The following is a 20,877-nucleotide window of genomic DNA, read 5'->3' as shown; positions in this document are numbered from 1 at the left end:
TCATGCCCACAACCTCAGAGAAAGCCACTGCCAGTCTGTGTAGACAATACTGAGCGAGATGGACCTGTGGTCTGACTCAGTATATGGTAGCTTCCTATGTGTTCTTATGTTCCAAATTTGAAACCAAGTCCCACTTGCAATTTGTGGAGACCGAAGCAGTCAATTGTTACCAGTCCATCAGTGTTTCCCCCTTAGGCGTGGGCATGTGTGCAGACCCACTAGCTTTCTGATCTGCATACAGTGAATTTTAGGTCTTTCAGAGGTTGAATCAGGACAGCTGCACCCATAATGCATGAATGCACACACTGCCTTGGTACCATCACCCAGAAAACACTCATTACACACAGGTGCAAGTAACTGGAGGGACCACCACTATCCACGTCCACTGTAAATATACAGATGATGTTCACCCCATATAGTGCTGCTCCAACCAGACATCACCTTTATAGAAGTGGCTTCCTGGGCAGGGATGCAGTCTCAGTACTTTCCCCGCTCCAGGGTCTCATAAGAATAGCCCAGCTGGATCAGGCCCAAGGCCTAACTAGTCCAGCATCCTGTTTCACAGTGGCCCACCAGAGGCCTCTGAGAAGCCCAAAGGCAAGTCTGGGTGTTAGGTCTAACCACTTAACCAGATTGGGTGCTAGGGTTGACAGGGTTCTTTGTATATGTGCCTTTGCCTTCTTTAATTGGAAAATGTCAGAGTTTTCAATAGGAATTCTAAGTAGAGGTCCTGTGTACCAAGGGGTATGTTGCAGGTTGCTCACCCAACCCAAGCCTCAATCCCTTTAGCCAAGTGTGTTCACACGCCCAAAGGACCAGGGAAGGGGAAAAACCAAACAATGGCTGTTTGACAGCTGGTATTTAAAATCAAAATTGCCACCCCTTTCTCAACTCTGCCTTGCTAGGTAGACATCCACTGGTTGAGCCCTCCCTGGTATCAACAGCCCAAGGATACATTGACGCATCAGAATGATCCCTTTGACTATGGTTTGATAGCACCAACACCATGGTATACTGGCACAGTGGTCAAGTCTCAAACCCAAGTCTCCTAGTGTGTGTGAGTGTCATGGAATACAGGTGGGACATGTGGACGGAAACCTCCCACATGAAAATAAAGCTGTGTGAAAGCCTTCACTCTTCTGATGGAAGGATGGGGAAAACAGAGGGCGATTGAGATGTGTGGGGTCATATAAATGCATATATTTGTGTTACTAGGTCTTAATGTGTTTGTGCACAAAGCACTGCAGAGATGAGTTGTTGGAGACCTCCCTTGCTGTCTCCATCTTGTCCTTTTTTTTTTTTGCTCAGGAGCACACAAAGTGCAACACACACAGGGGAAAGCAGGCTCTCCCCAAAGTGGTTCTGCCTGGAACCAAATGCATGAACTCTAGGGATACTGCCTCCCTGTTGCCAAACAACAGTAGGAGTAAAGAGGGTAGAGCATCAGCTCTGAGAGTTGGCCAGTGAGAAATGTAGCCGCTCTAGAACCAACATGAGCTGACTTCCCTGTGGTTTTGTGAGGAGTTTGTGTACAATACCCAGTCTAGATTATAGCAGCAGCAGAATCTGGACAACACAGTGGTGCCATCAAACCTCAGGTTTCAGCAGTGAAACTCACCACCAAGGGTTCAAATTCAGGTTTGGAAGCAAAAATGGAGTTGCAGGTGGATGACGAAACTGCAGCTTCACGCATTCAGATGATTACTAACTCAGACCTCTGGCACGTTTACCTCTGGTTTGGCGTTCTGTCCAAACGCGACCATAGATACCACATCCCAGGTTCTCTCCTCCCTCAGGCCTTGATTAAGAGGAACCAACTGCATTTCTTCATTTATTTTTGAAACATTGATACATATACCTCACACAACATCAAGGAGAGCTAGATTGCCTTTTGGGCAACAGCAAGATGCCTACAGTCAGCAGAGCCAGCACCATTGCAATGGCCATCAGGATCAGCCCCACCAGGATTCCAGGAGTTGCAAGCCAGCCTAGGGACAGAACACACAAGCAAGTGTTGGCTTCTAAATTATTCCCAAGTAACTCCAAGCAGCCAGAAGGGTTCAGAGAGTTAGGCTCCCTTACTTGGAAGCAATCCCATTTAATCAGTGGGCCTGATTGCACACAGGCTGCTTTTATTTATTTATTAAAAACATCTTGTATACCACCTCTTCCAAAGACTAGTCTAGGCAGTGAAGAGCAACTTTTAAAAGAAAAATTCAAAGGACAAAAGCCTGGCAACTAACAAGGGGGCTGAACCAATCTGGGGGGCAGAATATTCCAAAGAAAAGCGGCAGCCACAGAGAAGGACCTGGAATCACACACTACACCAGGGGCCGGGACACTAAGAAGGGCCAGCTGAGAAGACCTCACAAGACAGGATACAACTGGCCGAGGGAGGAGAGCTGGTCTTGTGGTAGCAAGCATGACTTGTCCCCTTAGCTAAGCAGGGTCCATCCTGGTTGCATATGAATGGGAGACTTGATGTGTGAGCACTATAAGATATTCCCCTTTGCGGATGGAGCTGCTCTGGGAAGAGCAGAAGGTTCCAAGTTCCCTCCCTGGCAGCATCTCCAAGATAGGACTGAGAGAGATTCCTGCCTGCAACCTTGGAGAAGCCGCTGCCAGTCTGTGAAGACAATACTGAGCTAGATAGACCAATGGTCTGACTCAGTATATGGCAGCTTCCTATGTTCTATATGGGAGGTGATCCCGGAGATATATTCGATTTTTTCCAAAAGGAGGAGCTTTGGAAGCTTGAACAGCTTGGGTCTAAGGTATTTACGAGAACATCTTCATGAACTCCACTGCCTATTACGATCGGGGAGATTCAGTTATGGTTGCTACCAGCTTGGTTGGTGATGACTCAGAACCAGGTCTTTTCTAGGACTTTGGAACATGCCCCCTAACAAAATTAGAGCCTCCCCTTCTCTGAATGTCTAAGAAAAATCTGAACATATACCTGTTTAATCAGGCTTTTAGTTTGTAGTCTTGTAGTCAAGTTATTTGTCTGTTTTAAATTTGTGTTGGTGTTTTTATTATCTATTAATTATTATCTAAGACTTTAGCACATTTCTATACTCTCCATATAAAATTCTCCAGGTGGCTTAAGTTTTAGTAAGCCACCTAGAGATTTTTATATGAGTATAGAAATGTGCTAAATAAATAAGTCTTAGATTCTCAAATTTTTTTGCCAGTTTCTCTCTCTCAGGCTTTTCTATTGCATATTCAGAATGCTTTTCCGGACTAGTCCCAGGTCTTGGTATGAAAGCCAAATATTTAAAATATTTCTGTACCACTCAAATATATCAGTTGAGCAGTCAAGTGCCTTGCATTTGTGGCACAGCCGGGCAGGAGAAATGCACAAGTTATGTCATGTACCCCATTTGGGTTAGATCCATGACTTGGGGCTCTGTTGTTTCTCAAGTCTAATAGCATTAGCAGCAGGGCCTGGGTGTGCCAAGGACAGCATCCCCCTCCCCGGGCACAGCTGCCAGACCCTTGAATTTACTGTTTCAGGTCAAGAATACGACAGCCTGACTGGATCAGGCCCAAGGCCATCTAGTCCAGCATCCGGTTTCACACTGATGCCTCTGGGGAGCGCACAGGCAAGAGGGAAGATGTGCATGCCCCCTCTCCTGCTGTTGCTCCCCTGCAACTGGTATTGAGAGGCTTCTTGCCTCCGAGGCTAGAGGTGGCCTATAGCCAGACTACTAGCCATTGATAGGCCTGAACTCCATGAATTTGTCTAAGCCCTTTAGTTTATGTACTGCCCTTCCTAAAGTGGCTCAGGGCAGTTTACATTAACCACCACATTTAAACCAGATTGAAACTCATTAGAATTAAAACTAGGTATCATTAGAAGCCAGGCTAAGAAGATGGGTCTTTAAGGCTCTCCTGGGTGCTTTCCAGATTAGCTGCTCAACAGCAGCAAAATGCTTCCGTTCAGGAAAATCTCTTACAAAACATAGACAGCAGGGGGAGCAGTCTCACGGAAACTAACAACCCAAAAAACCAGCAACTTTTTTACACTGGATACACAACATCATAGCACCATATCGCCGTGATTAAATTCAAAACAAGGCATCAGAAATGTGAACGGCACCCTGCTGTCCGTGTAGGGACAGTTGTATCACAACACAGCAAGTGTAGAAGCACACTTCTGAGATCTGCCATGACCCCGTTGCAGGGTCTAATCTGGAAAGTGCCCTTAAGGCCTCCTTAATTTAAAGCCATCTAAACTAATGGCCATCACCACATCCTGTGGCAGAGAATTGCTTAGATTATGTGCTGTGTGAAAGAGTATTTCTGTTGGTTGAAGATTTCCAGGCAGTTTCACAGAATTACCCTTAGTTCTAGAGTTGCGAGAGGGAGCAAAGTTTATTCCCACTCTGCTCCATGTGGAGTTTTGTAAGCCATGTCTCCCCATAGCCCCACTTTTTCCCCAGACTAAAAAGCCCCAGAGGCTACAACATCTTGCCTCATAAAGAAGGTGATCCCGCTCTCTTTCAGTACTCAGCTTCTCACATGTTTCAGGAAAGAAAGAACTGCCTTCTACTGAGGCCATTGACTCATCTAGCTCAGCGTTGACTTTGGCCCTCCAGCCATCACCTCCAGCAGCCAATAGTCAGGGATGATGGGAGTTGTAGTCCAACAGCTGGAAGGTCCAAGTTGTACAACCCTGGGCTACACTGACTAGCAGCACTCTTTTCCAGCCTTCTTTGGAGATTCTAGGGACTGAGCTTGCAACCTGGGACCTCCTGCATGCAAGGCAGATGCTCAACCATTAAGCTAAAGTCGCACTCTCATTTTGCAGCCAGATGTTCCGGCTAATGTATAGCCCTGCGCTAAATGAGCAAAGAGGCACCTTTTTAAAGTGGTGGTTCTTTTTATTTAGCAGCAGGAGAGCAAGTGGCCGTATCTATCCCCAGCACAGCATCCCTCCAGTGGCTGTTGCCAGTGTATTTCTTTTTTAGATTGTGAGCCCTTTGGGGACAGGGAGCCATCTTTATGTATTATCTATGTAAATGTCTTTGGGAACGTTTGTTGAAAAGCAGTACAGGTTGAGTATCCCTAATCTGGACATCCTAAATCCGTAATGCTCCAAAATCTGGAAGCCACCACGGTGTGCATTTTCACATGAAATCTGAATTTCATCTCCACCTAAGATGCCATGTTTGAGTCCAACATGACCAGCAACATTGCATTGAAAATTTTCTCACAATTAGTTTTTATTATATTTACAGCCACCTGTAGTTATAAATTCAATGCTTATTTGTTTCTATACTTTAAATAAAACCTAAAAAAATACAGTAACCTTTTGTGTTTAGACTTGGACCCCATGCCAAGATCTCTCATTACAGTATGCAAATATTCCAGAATCCAGAAAAGTCCAAAATCCGGAACGCTTCTAGTCCCAAGCAGTTCGGATAAGGGATACTCAACCTACATACATATACATATACAATCCCCAGCCCAGCCCTCCAGCAAAGTTTTAGTAGTAGCATTCCAAAATACCGTGTTCCGCTGTCGACGCTTCCATTGCTCCAGTTTGACTGATCCTGGAGACCGTATGCACATCATGGATGAAGACGGGACCGAGCAAGAGATCCATCTCCTTCGGCGGATCTGCATTTGAACAGAGTTGGATAGCTCACATTAGTATGACCTAGAGTTGCTATGTCCCCCAGAATTGCAGGTTGCACCTGGATTTTAAGCATCTCACCCAGATTCACCTGGATTTCAGCTTTCTTTCTTTCTTTTTAAAAGCTAAGCTCTAGCCCTTGTAGAAAAGGAGTTATGGAGCAAGCCATGCAGTCACTCTTCTGCTAAAGTTATTTTCAAGCCAATTTACATAATATGCAAATTAGGTACCTGGATTTGGAAAGCCAGAATTTAGCAACCCTAATGTGTGACCCACCCCAACCTACTAAGACTCCCAGCTTTGGGACCATTAAGCTGGAGGGATTGGTTTCTCCCCAGATAAACACTGGGAAACCTACTGTGCTTGGAAGCTACATCTCTGCCAGACCTCCTTCCTCCTGCCCATCTATCCCAGGTGTTTGGTCTCCTTGGCTGGCCTCCAGTTAGTCCACAATTCCCACTTTCACAGCAGCTGCAGATGTCTCTGGTACCTTCAACTGGAATCCAGCTGGAGCAGGGGAAAAAGGGAGCCAGTTACTCAAGCAGCAGTCCCAATATCCCCCTGGCCTATAGCACATGTTTACTGTTTGTAACCGTGTCAAGATAAGGGACCACCACACAGGGCAAAAAGCCACAAACAACAACAACAACAAAAAACCCTGTGTCAGACAAAAGAGTATGTGTCTGAAGAATACTACCAGAATCTATAGGGTACAAAGTTGTGCACATGTACCCAATATTGGGAAATTGGTTGCCCCTGAAAATACCATACACCATATAGTAAGAACAGGGACATTTACTGCATAAACCACAACCAAAATAGAAAAGAGAGCCAGCGTGGTGTAGTGGTTAGAGTGCTGGACTAGGACCGGGGAGACCCGAGTTCAAATCCCCATTCAGCCATGAAACTAGCTGGGTGACTCTGGGCCAGTCACTTCTCTCTCATCCTAACCTACTTCACAGGGTTATTGTGAAAGAGAAACTCAAGTATGTAGTACACCGCTCTGGGCTCCTTGGAGGAAGAGCGGGATATAAATGTAATAATAATAATAATAATAATAATAAAATGATTGCAACACTGTAAAGGATAATAGTTATATATATAAACTCCAAATGAAAATCCTAATAACAACCAATAAGAAAAAATGAAACAATGAATAAATGAATAAATAAACGAACAAAAACCATGTGTACACATGTATCAGAATAAATATGTTTTTGAATACTGACGAAATGATACCCAAAGCTAGTGTCCATACCAACTAGTATTCTTCAAACACATACTTTTTTGTCTGATACAGGTTTTTTTTGTTATTGTTTGTGGTACTGTTGGAAACAGACCTGTAAACATGTAAGGCAGGGCTTCTCAAACCTGGCTCCCTAGATGATGTTGGACTATAGCTCCCATCCTCCCCAGTCAAAGGCCATTGTGGCTGGCAGACCCAAGTTTGAGAACCTCCCTGATTTAGGTGAAGGTACTTGGGCATCTCATCGCCTTCAACATCTCACCGATTAAGATCGGGAGAAGGTGGGAGAAGGTGCAGGGGGCATGGCCAAGCTACACGCAAGGCCTGATGTACAGCGGAACACAGGTCAGAGAGTGCATGTAAATCCAGTCATAGGAAGCTGCCATATACCGAGTCAGACCCTTGGTCCATCTCTCTCAGTATTGTCTACCCAGACTGGCAGCTGCTTCGCCAAGGTTGCAGGCAGGAGTCTCTTAGCCCTGTATTGGAGATGCTGCCAGGGAGGGAACTTGGAACCTAGAGGCTCTTCCCAGAGTGGTCCCATCCCCTATGGGGAATATCTTCCAGTGCTTCACACATCAAGTCTCCCATTCATATGCAACCAGGGCAGACCCTACTTAGCTAAGGGGACAAGTCATGCTTGCTGCCACAAGACCAGCTCTTCTCCCTTTATTCCAGATCAGAGCAGATGAGCCAAGCCCATATACCGGCTAACATTTTACAGATTAACACAGAGACACTTGTAATCACTGGTTCTCATACCCAGGGATGGCTACCCAAGTCACCCCACCCAGACATATTGCGGAAGACTGCATGATTCTACACACTAGATGCTGTGCACTCCTTGACATGCCAATGCACTAGAGACCCAATATAGCAGCATTGCTGGATCAGGCCCAGGGCCTTTCTAGTCCAGCATCCTATTTCACAGTGGACCACCAGATACCTCTGGGAAATCCACAAGCAGGAGTTGAAGGCACGCCCACTCCAATATTGCTCTCCTGCAACTGGGAGAGATTTTTTGGTGTTTTATCTGCTGCTAAGGTCAGGCAGGTTTTTCAGTTTTTAGCTCTTTAATAGCTTAATTTGAAATTTTAAGAATTTGTTCTTTTAAGTGCGGTTTTCGCTCAGTCTTCTAACTTTTATTACAATTTAAAGTTTTTTTAAAAATTACAGTGGTGTGCTGGAGAGGTGGGATATAAGTATTTCAAATAAATTTTTGGAGGCACATCCTGCTCCTCAACTTGGAGATTGCCTGTAGCCATCAAGACCAGTAGCCAATAACGGAAGCCATGAAGCCATCTACTTGGAGATCTAACATCTGGAGACTCCAGGGAGGAAACTGAATCCTGAATATAGGAACTGCCTCTGGTAAACAGGGACAGTTTGAGTCGGACAAATGGTCTCCGGGGAGCCCACCAGCAAGGCACGAAGGCTGCTCCCCACAGCTGCTATTCAGTGGCATACTGCCTCTCAACTTGAAAGCTCCCCTTACATTTGTAACTTCTTAGACATAGCAATTGTCCACAAGTTTGTCCAATCCTTTTAAAAGAGATCCAAGCCCATGACCATATCTTGTGGCAGGAAGTTCCATCGGTCAATTACGATTGGTCTTTGCATACCATTGGACAGCAGCTGTTTGAGGCCATCTTGCACAAGCTTGTTTATATTTACATAACAACCTTCATCTTAAGATCCCAGGGCAGTTAAGATAAGACTGTTCAACAAAAATTGAAGTCAAATCAGGAATTATGATTTAGTCCTCTATTTCAAGGCTGTACAACTCGAGCCTTCCACAACTGATGAACTACCCCTTCCATCATCTCTAGCCACAGTGGCCAATACCAAGGGCTGATGGGAGTTGTGGTCCAATAGCATCTACAGGAGGGGCAAAGTTGTGTGCAGCCCTATTCTATTTAAAGCACTCCCTACAATGATTTCCAGTGGACTGTACATCTGCTCACTCACATGTTGCTAGCTCTGTTGAAGGAACATGCCTTGTTTTCATGATCAGCGGGCTGGTCAGCAGCAGCAACTTTCAGATGGCAATGTATGTAGATCTAGAAGCAAACAAAACAAGTTTTAGTAAGAACTAAACTGCCTACTTTCCTTTCACTGTATCTATAACTGGATTAAGTTTGGTCCAAGTCGGTTAGGCAGTTCACAAGTTAGCCCACTTGCACCTCAAACAATTCATACACCGCCATTTTGAACGGCGATGGATGACACCACAAACTATGCATTTGAGGTGCCACCATGTGTCCCTCCAACTGCACCAGATTTGGTTCAAAATGGTTCTCACTTGCACCTCAAATGTCTGCCATCTTGGATCAGGATGGACAACATCACAAACTATGCAGTTGAGGTGCCTGTACCCAATTTGATGTATATTGGTCCAGGCATTGCAAAGTTGGTAAGGGGACACACATGGAATGCCAGGAGGTTTGACAGACAGGGCTTCCCCCCGAATCCAATCCTGATTGGAGTGCGCCAGTCCACATATAAAATGGATTTAATCCGACCTCCCTGTGGGCTATCAGGGGCCACGGCGGACAGGAATTTGATTCCTCCTGGATGGAGGCTGCAAATTCTGGCTTATATCCGGGTAAAAAAAATCCTCTATTCCCAGCAGCTTTTGAACAAAATTCCAAGGCTTCTGCTTTCTCCGGAGGTGTTGATAGAGGTTCTGGTGGCTATGCAAATGGTCCTTCTAATCCCTCAATTTAGAATGCCTTGAATCTGCTGCACTGATTCACTCTTCAGATACCCCAAGGCCTAGAGTCATGTGTGAAAAACCTCCAGCTGATCTCATAAGCCTACTGGGGGGAAAAAGGCTGGCAAACCATTAGCAAAGTAGCCCGAACAACCTATCCCAGTGCTGCTATCAGGGCCGGCCTGGTCACTAGGCAGACCGAGGCAATCGCCTAGGGCACTAGTTCTTGGAAGTGGTGCATGAACAGTGCCAGAATATAGTACTTCCAGTTTCCTCCTTATACAGGGGTGCAAGAATGTCATGTGTAATCCTGCACCCTGCTCCACAGAAGGCCTGCACATTCTGCACCCCAAAATATAGTCTTTGCTCATTGCACCCCCAAACAGCTAGTCTCAAACTGCACTCCCACCCTGGAATACGAATTGCCTTGCCTTGGCCTTCATTTCCAAGAAGGGTCGTGGACTGGATTTCCAAATCAACGGTGGCATCTCAGAAGTGTCTTATCCCCATAGTAAACTGGGAACTCCCCACCACTGTATCCTCAAACCAGCATGGGCTAGTCATTCGTGTCTCGTCCCTGCAGGCTGGTCATGTGATCTCACAAACGAGTAGCCCGAGTGGCTGAAGTTAGAGCTAGGGATCTGCACATCTCAGCTGGGAAGGGCACCAAACTCAAAAACTCCATGTAGGGTGCCAGAAGCCCTGCTGTGTAGTTTGGGCTGCTAAATAAAGCTTCTCACCAAGTCCCTGGGATCTTCCGCAAATCTGAAGACCTCAACTGCAAACTGGAGGGAGTCTTCTTGGATTCTTGGGGATCGGAAGGTAGAGCTGGAACCGGATCGCCCATCCACCAGGCAGCTAGCAAGCAAGAGGACTATTAGCAATGCTGCTGGGTCCAGCAGATCATAGAAGGCTTATGGGAGTCAGGAGGTACCTTGGAGGTCATCTAGACCAACCACCTGCTCAGGGCAGGAATCTGCTACAACGCATCTGACAGATGGCTGTCCAACCTCCGACTGAAATCTGCTAGGGAAGGAGAGCCCACCATTGCACAAGACAGACTGTTCCATTGTTGATCATTTAAACTCAATGACTTGACTAGCAAGCCAGAGGTTGCCGGTTCAAATCCCTGCTGGTATAGTTTCCCAGGCTATGGGAGGGGTCTGGAAAGCAGGCTATTGTTTCCCAGGCTATTGTGAGGGGTCTGGAAAGCAGGTCCTATGAGGAACAGATGAAGAAGTTGGGTATCGTTAGCCAAGAGAGGAATAGATGAAGAAGCTGGGTATCGCTGTCCAAGAGAAGATCAAAGAGAGAGACCAGATTTACCCAAATCTATTACACAGTTTTTCTCAGTTTCCTGAGAAAGCTGGTATGTTTCTCAGGCTATGGGAAACACCTATATCAGGCAGCAGCGATCTAGGAAGATGCTGAAAGACATTAGGGGTGTGTGGAACTGGTTTGAATCAAACCCAGTTTGATTCAGACCAATTCAAGCTTGATCCAGACGGGGGCCGGTGCAAGCCAAACTGGGCCCAGTTCTACATGCTCACAATGTGGCTCCCCTAGGCCCTGCTGGCACTCCCCTCCATTAGCGCAGGCCCAGTTTGAGCCTCTGCACAAACGCAGAAGCCATTAGAGTGACCTGCTACAATGACCTCCCTTTTTCAAGCCCATAGGGTTCCCCCTTTGCTCGTAAAGGGGAATCTTTATTAGACTCCCCTTTGCAAGCATGTAGAACTGGGTCTAACTGCTTCAACCTGGTTCTAGTGATCAGATCAAATTGCTGGCCAGTTCTAACGAACCGGCTTGCAGACTAGACTTTTTGGTTTTAATTTGAACCGAACCACCCAGAGGGTGGAACCTCTGCACACCCCTACATACCATATTTACCCAAATAGAAGGCATCTATGAAAGTAAGAGGATGCCTTAAGACAGAGGTTAAATACAGGTATAACCTGTATTTACCCCCAAAAGGTAACTCTTGAATTCAAGACAACCCCCCTATATTTTTCTCAGGAAACTGAGAAAAACTGTGTAATGGATTTGGGTAAATTTGGTCTCTCTCTTTGATCTTCTCTTGGCTAACGATACCCAGCTTCTTCATCTGTTCCTCTCTTGGCTAACGATACCCAGCTTCTTCATCTGTTCCTCATAGGACCTGCTTTCCAGACCCCTCACAATCTTGGTTGCCATCTTTGAAACCTGTTCTAGTTTCTCTATGTCCTTAGATGAACACAGTATCCCAGGTGAGGTCTAACTAGTGCAGACTACAGTAGGACCATTACTTTTCAGAACTGGAACACTATCCCTTTGTTAATGCAGCTTAAGCTTCCTAGAGGTAGACATTGAAACAGTGAAACATATCCTAGTGACCTCCAGGTTGGACCTCTGCCACTGCCTCTGTACCTAATCTGGAAACCACAGCTGGTGCAAAATGCAGTAGCCAGACTGGTCTCTGGGGTTTCGTTGAGTTGTTCTAAACACACCAGTCTTGAGAACTGCACTGATGCCAAGCAAGTTACTAAGTGCGGGTTATTACTTACAGCCCTCAACAGCTTCAGTCCAATGTTCTTGAGAGCACCTTCTCTTGTATGAACTCTGCTGCCTACTGAGATCACATGGGGAGGTCTGGTTGCAGTTGTCACCAGCTTGTCTGATGGGAACGCAGGACCCGGCTTTCTCTGTGGCTACCTCAGGGCTCAGCTTCTCCATGAGCTCCCTTGAGGAATCGCCTATGCCCTTGTGGCACAGGAGTGGTTGAGACAATTGCTCATATCTTCCTCTATTGCCCCTTCTACAAATCTATCTGTTCCAGCTGGATTGAGCCCTATCTGAGAAAATATCCAGGCTACTCTGATGAGTATTATGTTGCCTATTTTTTGTCAGACCGGCACAAGGGAATCCCTGGGTCTATGACAAGATTCTGTGCAGCAGTTATAAAGATAAGGAAGGAACTAACTAGTTTTTAATTTTTTCCTTTTCCTTTTCTATGTATAATCACTTTTTCCTCTCATTTTAATTATTTCCCTTTTCTCCCTTATATTATAATGTTTTATTAATGTGACCTTGTATTTGACAAATTTATTAGAATTTTAACTTGTTCTGTGCTGTAATTTGGTCATGGACCATAAATAAAACTTACTAAGAGCTTCTCCATCTCTGGCTGCCTTAAAAAATCCTTAACACACCTGTTCAGGCTCTCTGCTATTTTTTTAAACACTATTTTAATGACTTAAGTAAATTCAAGTTGTAGTTCAGTTCTATTTTTTGCACTGTTTTAAATGATTGGAGACTCCCATGTTAGGGCGTTTATATATCAGACAAGGACTGCATTAGCTTGTTTTGTAGCTGTATCACACTGCTGGCTCATGTTAATCTTGGGGTCAACAAAGATACTCAGAAAATAGATTCCCAGGTGAAGGAGTGGATGCAAATCATCACAGACTCTAGAAGGCTCTCACCCCTTATAGTCAATGAGTGTATATCGAGGAGTGGAATCTCTTTCTGGACTCAGGGTAGCCACACAGCTGTCAATGAAGAGCCTCAGAGCCACATGGTTCTCGGTGTTCACATCTGCCTGGATGTGCATCACATCTCCTAGCTGGTAGCCATTGGAAGACCTTTCAGCGCTCCAGTCATCTGGAAGCCAAGTTGGGTAGAAATTATATATCTGGGAAGACCCCAGGTTATTAGTGCAGACTACTGTATCACACAAGCCACATTTGTATGAGAACATAGGAAGCTGCCATATACCGAGTCAGACCACTGGCCCATCTAGCTCAGTATTGTCTACACAGACTGGCAGCGGCCTCTCCAAGGTTGCAAGCAGGAATCTCTCTCAGCCCTATCTTGGAGATGCTGCCAGGGAGGGAACTTGGAACCTTCTGCTCTTCCCAGAGCGGCTCCATCCCCTGAGGGGAATATCTTGCAGTGCCCACATGAAGTCTCCCATTCAAATGCAACCAGAGTGGACTATGCTTAGCAAACGGGACAATTCATGCTTGCTGCCACAAGTCCAGGTCTCCTAACTAGGGGGTTAGAAGAAGTTTCATCACTTCCTGATCTTTGCAAACTTCCTTCTGCTTACTCTGACCCCTGCTAGTCCCTACAGCAGAGCTGAGAATAGCTAACCGGAATATTTAGATATGCATTTTCTCCCTTTTGTAGTATTACTCAAGAGCCCAGCTTACAATTGAAGTGCAACCATGTAATGAACAGATAGTACAGAAAAGTCAGCAGGAGAAAAATCCTGACAGTGGCACATAAGACCCAACTGACATCTTTTTCTTGGCTGTCCTTTAGGCACGGGGTTCTCGAAAACATGCATTCCCAGATGATATTGTACTACAATTACCACCACACTGGAAAGCCAGTGTGGTGTAGTGGTTAGAGTGTTGGACTCGAATTGGGGAGACCCAAGTTCAAATCCCCATTCAGTCATGAAACTCACTGGATTACTCTGGGCCAGCCACTTATCTCTCAGCCTAATCTACCTCACAGGATTGTTGTGAGGATAAACATGCCCATGTACATTCCCTCTGGGCTCCTTGGAGGAAGAGTGGGATATAAATGTGAAATAAAACAAATAAATCTCTAGGCACAGTGGCCAATGGCAGAGGAAGGTAACTGTAGTGTTGAACCTGTGTGATTTTTTCAGAACACAGATTGGAAGACTGATACCCCTTGAAGTATCAGCCTACCAATCAGGGAAAGCCAGAGGGGCGATATGCCAAGAAGGGCAATAAATCACCGCCTAGAGATTTCTATATTAGGCGGTATAGGAATTCAATACATAAAATAAAGAGGAAGGAAGACCCTTCCTCACTATCTCTAGTCTACTCCTAAAAAGTAGAGATGCTAGCAGGCAGATCTTGTCTCCCTTCGCTTTGCTTACCATTCATTAAGCGCAAGGAGAAGACCAGTTTCTCTTCTGCAGAGAGAGTTGAACTGAAAGGCACCCACGTTGGCTTGATGGCTTTGCTACTCACATTGCTTCTTCTGTGAAGAGAGTGGAAGGCATGAGACCCCCACCACAGCAAAGACCAACGGCAACGCATGGGGGCCAGCATCATTTCCGCAGCTTACCTGGCATAGTGACACTCAATTGGAACTTCGGCTGGGCTGGTTCGTACGATCACTGCGTTGTTGGTAGGGGTGGGTTTATAGTAGAGGGTTATGCTGTAGATCAGCAACTCTGGAGTCATCTGGATGAAACAATGCAAGATGGGCATTATGAGAATTACTCTAGAACAGGATTTTAAGCCTTGCATTCCCAGATAGATGAACTCCAACTCCCATCATGCCTAGCAACTGTGGCTATAGAGGGGTGGGCGACCTTGGCCCTCCAGCTGTGAACTACAACTTCCATCATCCCCAGCTGGGGATGACAGGAGGTGTAGTCCAATAACCCTGACTCAAGTCTGAGGACCTCCGAGTTGCTTTTAGACTTCAGTGTTGACACTGGAGTACAACTTAAAGATTTTTTTTATTTCAAAAAGCCCTGCTGGATCAGTCCAAAGCCCATCTAGTCTAGAATCCTGCTTCATGCTCTTGGGGTTTGTGTTTATTTAGCAAAGCGCCAAAAGGAACCTACCCTCTCCAATTACAGAGTAGAGTGCCGAGTGTAGTTGTTGCAGTTATTTAAAGAACATGCATGGAAATGATTGCACAAGCTAAACCAAATAGGTTTATTGGTGAAGTACATCTTGGTGCAGCAGGGAAATGACTTGACTAGCAAGCCAGAGGATGCCAGTTCAAATCCCCACTGGTATTTTTCTCAGACGATGGGAAACACGTATATCGGGCAGCAGCAATATAGGAAGATGCTGAAAGGCATCATCTCATACTGCATGGGAGATGGCAATGGTAAACCCCTCCTGTATTCTACCCAAGACAACCACAGGGCTCTGTGGGCACCAGGAGTCAACACCAACTCGATGGCACACTACCTTTACTTTACATTTTGGATAGGAAAGACCTAGTCCTATCTATAAACTACATAGTGAATAGGTAGGGAGAGAGATATGTTCCCATCTACTCTCTAGGAGGAGAGGAGGAGGACTGACTCATTACAGGAATACCTGGGGAGTCAAGGCAGGGGTCACAGAGTAGCAGCCAAGCAGGGACAGGTAAGGAGACCCTCACTAACTACCTCTACTCCCAATGCCCCTAGTGGCCATTAGGATAGTTGGTGCAGAAGGTCAATGCAGTGAACACATGCAATAGCCAACCAGGTACATCTGTGGGGGCATAAGTGGGGGAAAGAAGGTAGTTACCCCCTTCTGGGGCATGCCCACTTTGAACCTGATGTGAGTACATAGTTGTCTAAGCTAGTATCCATTGGGAACCCTATCCTCCATGAATTTGTCCAACCCTTTTAGAATCCTAGGATGGGGCAGATTTGATAGCTATCTTGACCGAAGTTTCAGGCTTTGGGGCCTGTACCAGACATCCACAAGGAAGTAAACTAACTGAATTGTAAAGGGACAGGAAGTTGTTTAGAACTGGTGTTTATGTACCCAAGGAACTCAGGAAATACGCCCACCACAAAGCCTCAATGATTTTGTGATCAAAAATGAGTAGACAGGCAATTTTCTGAAAACAAATGGCACAGCTAACACAGAAACCACAATCTGTATAATTGTGACGTCGGTATTATTTTGTGTAAGTAACATTTGTTTACTGCCCCAAACTAATGTCTCTGGGTAGTTTACAATACAAGACACCTTAAACACAGGTTGACACAAGGTTAAAACTATTAAAAACTGTAAATCTAATTAAAAGCCTAGGCAAACAAATGCATCTTAACTGCCTTTTAAAAAGTTATCAGAGATGGGGAGACTCAACAAGGAGCTCATTCCAAGAGGCATTATGGAGCAAAAAGGACAACTTGGGGGTACCAACCAATCACTGGGAAATAAATGAGGGGGCAAGTAATTAAGTGAAAGGTTACCCAAGATGGGGTACAAAACTCTTGTCCCTCTTTTTGTTCTCTTTTCCTTGTGTCCATGCTAGCTTTCTGATTCTTAGGAACATAGGTAGCTGCCATATACCGAGACAGACCCTTGGTCCATTGAGCTCAGGATTGTCCACACAGACTGGCAGCAGTTTCTCCAAGATTGCAGCTGGAGTCTCTCTCAGTCCTATCTTGGAGGCTGCCAGGGAGGGAACTTGGATGCTCTTCCCAGAGTGGCTCCATCCCCCAAGGGGAATATCTCCCAGTGCTCACAAGTAGTCTCCCACAGGGGCATATCTAGTATGGGGCAGGCAGGGCACATGCCCCGGGCACCACTTGAAGGGGACACCCTTTTAAAAAAAATTTTAAAATGGCCACCAAAAACAAAATGGTCACCACACATGCTAAAATGGTCTCTGTGAGGGCCTAGGCCATACCAGGCCTCACAGAGGCCATTTGAGCATGCACAGTGGCCATTTTGTTTTCAGTGGCCATTATACACACACACAGACATATATATATATATATATATAAATGGCCACAGCACATGATTAAATGGTCCCTGTGAGGCCCTAGAGGCCAACAGGGGGAGGGGGAACCTTTGAAGACCCCCACTCCATGGCCTTTAGGAAGCCCCCCAAAGGGGCTACAGGTATTTTTTAAAATTAATATAATATGTCACTGTACACATATTCAGATTGGCACTATGTACATAGAATAAGGGCTTGTGAATACTGAGCTGAAGCTTATGAGCTAGGATTGTATTCATTTGCTCTTACATTGCTTCTTGTGATAAGTGAGTTAAATGTGATGTCTTGCTAATATGGCTATTAAGGGTGAGTTTGTCTTTGAATCAGTGTGAAATCCTTAGTATTAAGGCCCACTGGGAGTTTCTTGCTCTCTTTCTCTCATTTTCACTGTCTTTCTGAAATACTAGAATATATTCCAAGCAGTGACACAGTTTACTCTGCATAGCCTTTAATTATTTTCAGAGTATCTGGGAAAAGTCAAATTCTCCATTAAAAAAAAAAAAACTTATGTAATCAAGATGCTACAGTGCATAGTAGAGAATTAGACAGGCACTTCTGTTTAGTTTTCCAAGTACACCTCCACATAGTATTTGGGTATTTCATGAGCCCCAGCATACTGAAATTTGTAGTTTTCCAGCATTTTTGTTCTGGCTATGTCAGCTGCTAAATAGTTTTTGAAATATTAAAAGATTAATGAGTCAAAATACAATTTGACTTGTATTTTTCAGCTGATATTATGGTAAAGTCACCTGAAAGATGGGTGTCAGATGTTTGGACAGGGAGTGCAATTTCAGTGCTTGCCCTAAGTGCTATTTCCCCTAGATACGCCTCTGGTCTCCCATTCAAATGCAAACCAGGGTGGACCCTGCTTAGCAAAGGGGACAATTCCAGCTTGCTACCACAAGACCAGCTCTGCCCACCCACCACCCCTGTGTTTGACTCTGACTACTGGTGCCAGAGCTCTGATTAATCCTGTGTACACAAGGATTAATCCTTGTATACACAAGACTACCATGTTACCGCCCCATCAAATCTAATGTGAGAATAAAGTCCTGGTACTGATAGCTTGTGGACTGCCTTGCTTCTTTGGGTCAGTGGGCCACACACATACACCTTCCAATCCCTTTTAAAAAATTATCTGTCTTGGTGGCCACATCTGGTGGCAACCAATTCTATCCATTTGGCTGTCTAGACTCATCAATTTATTTAATTGAATTTCTATATTGCCCGATATAAAAATCTCTAGACAGTGTACAAGTTAAGGCATAATATAAAAACACATTTAAAGTTTGTAAGACAGATAAGAATCACAGTAGATAAACAAACATTAAAATTTAAATTTCAGTTAAAAGTTTTACCTGAAAAATTTAACTGAAAATTTTCAGTTAGTGTCAATAGATGACCCCAGAGTTCTAATATTATGTGACAGAGAGAAAAGCTTCCCTAGCCATGAGGTGAACTGTCTTCCCTCTGATAAAATGTGGCACCCCTACATGTTGTCATGAAGGAATCCTTCTCAGTGAATTAATTATTATTATTATTACTATTATTACATTTATATCCCGCTCTTCCTCCAAGGAGCCCAGAGCGGTGTGCTACATACTTGAGTTTCTCTTTCACAACAGCCCTGTGAAGTAGGTTAGGCTGAGAGAGAAGTGACTGGCCCAGAGTCACCCAGCTAGTCTCATGGCTGAATGGGGATTTGAACTCGGGTCTCGCCAGAAGAACCCATCCAAACAGTTACAAATGGCTAGAGTAATATAGCTAATTGATAATAGTTCCCAAAAATATAAGCATCTATGCATCTGGAACATAGGAAGCTGCTTTCTACCAAGTCAGACCATTGGTCCATCTACCTCAGGTTTGTCTACACAGACTGGCAGCAGCTTCTTTGAGCTTGCAGGAGGGAATCTCTCTCAGCCCTGTCTTGGAGATACCAGGGAGAGAACTTGGAACCTTCTTGCTCTTCCCTAAGTGGCTCCATCTCCTGGGGGGAATATCTTCCAGTGCTCACACACATAGTCTCCCATTCAAATGCAAACCAGGGCAGCCCCTGCTTAGCTAAGGGGGCAAGTCATGCTTACTACCACTAGACCAGCTTTCTGTTCGAGTCAGGGGTCTTCTCCTTCTGATCCAGTCAAGTGGAGACCATTGCAGCTGGGGATGCTGGGAGTTGTAGTCCAACCACATTCAACAACCCAAGTTTGAGGATTCTCCATTTCACTTCTGTGGATAACCCCAGATTCTAACACACTGAGAAAAGGAGAGACACACTGGGCCTCTTACTGTGAAGACCATCGGGGGGCTCTAAGCAAGGCAGAACTGCAAGGTACTTACCTGCAAGGCACTGCCACACTCATGAAGCCCAACTTCGAAGCCAACAGTTTTCCCGGCAGCATCCATGGATGTGTGCCGGCAGCCAGCAGAGCCCAGGAACAGATCAGTAGCTTGGACCAACCTCCCAGTCCCAAACAAATCCCTATCTACAGTTACTACTACCTGTGCTTCCCCACACTGTACCTTTACAGGTGTCAGCTGGGACAAAGCCCTAGGCTGAGAAGCATCAACCCATGCCCAGGGATAGGGCTGAGCTATGGGGGGACCATAGGGCTGTCTCACGGGAGGGACAGTCCTGGCAAGAGGTCTCCACACAGCTGGGTTTCTTGCGGAGAAGTCCCAGGGGTCATAAGAGCCCACTGCACTGAGAAGCCAACAAAAGAAAACCATACCCAAATTCCTTGGGCACCCCATCCTGTCTACCTAAAGGAATCCAGCATACAGCCCAACTAGCCCTCTGGAGATATTTATGCTGAGCCTCCTTGTTCCCACCTGATTTGAGTGATAATGATGCACCTAGCCTTATTCATTAGCCAGCTGCAAATGGGAAGATCATCGAGGCCCTAAGCAAGGCAATGAAGGAAGGAGGAACTGAAATTAAGCCCCCAGCTGTACTCACTGTCTGTTTACAGAGAAACTGCCTCCCGGTTAAGGGGAGAGAGCTATTTTAACAACCGTTCCGAAACTCTTCTTGAGTTCACGCAGTACAGAGATGTGATTAATGAGAGCTGTGGGCCTTGTTTTTCATTAGGGGACTGGATGGCAGTAGGGGACGCAGTTGCTGTAGCTTTAATGTTGGTGCAGGAGGGAGAATTTTAGTGGCTGCCACTTGTCCTGGCATCGTGATGCAGGGGAGAGAAAAGCTACAGTTCTTGACATTCCTTTGGGGCAACTCTGAGCAATTTGTATTTGCCAGGCTACAACACTTGTGGCTTTTTAGTTTAGAAAAAAGACAACTGTGGGGAGACATGATAGAGGTCTATAAAATCAAGCATGGTGTGGAGAAGTTGATAGAGAGAAATTTTTCTCCCTCTCACATAACACTAGAACTGGGGGTCATGCCATGAAAATGAGTGCCAAGACATTTAGGATGTACAAAAAGTATTTTTTCCCCACACAATGCATAATTAACATATGGGATTCTCTGCCACAAGATGTAGTGACAGCCAACAGCCTGGATGGCTTTAAGGAGGACTTAGATAACTCTTTGGAAATAACAGGAAATTGTTATCCCTTAGGTGTCCTCCTGTGCTGCCTGTGTTGTAACATCACAATCCCTTGCTCAGTAACGGTCATGGACAAGATTTCTCTCAAAAGCACAATACCATATTCTACGCTAGATGGGAATGTTAATATAGAAAAGGGTAGAGACCCAGTACAGAGACTCCTGTGGAGCAGAGAGGCACTTTTTAGAAGTGGCAATTCTCCTTGAGAGGAGAGCTGGTCTTGTAGTAG

General features: G+C 45.3%; 1 protein-coding gene across 1 annotated transcript; it reads right to left on the bottom strand.

Annotated features, from left to right (window-relative positions):
- Positions 1 to 1,818: 1,818 nt before the first annotated feature.
- Positions 1,819 to 19,920, bottom strand: LOC128334714 (zona pellucida sperm-binding protein 3-like). Its single transcript, XM_053271771.1, has 9 exons — positions 19,423 to 19,920; positions 14,686 to 14,804; positions 14,495 to 14,598; positions 13,062 to 13,239; positions 10,341 to 10,458; positions 8,856 to 8,947; positions 6,000 to 6,148; positions 5,515 to 5,625; positions 1,819 to 1,988 (listed from the first exon to the last, which is right to left on the bottom strand). Exons 1-9 carry the CDS (start codon positions 19,834 to 19,836, stop codon positions 1,870 to 1,872), a joined length of 1,404 nt encoding a protein of 467 aa, XP_053127746.1. The 5' UTR covers positions 19,837 to 19,920; the 3' UTR covers positions 1,819 to 1,869.
- Between the last annotated feature and the right edge of the window lie 957 nt (positions 19,921 to 20,877).

Source organism: Hemicordylus capensis, chromosome 10 (genome assembly GCF_027244095.1).
Source record: "Hemicordylus capensis ecotype Gifberg chromosome 10, rHemCap1.1.pri, whole genome shotgun sequence".
Classification (NCBI taxonomy): Eukaryota; Metazoa; Chordata; class Lepidosauria; order Squamata; family Cordylidae; genus Hemicordylus; species Hemicordylus capensis.
The sequence above is the reverse complement of the archived record's forward strand: the minus strand, read 5'-3'. Positions and strand labels throughout refer to the sequence as shown.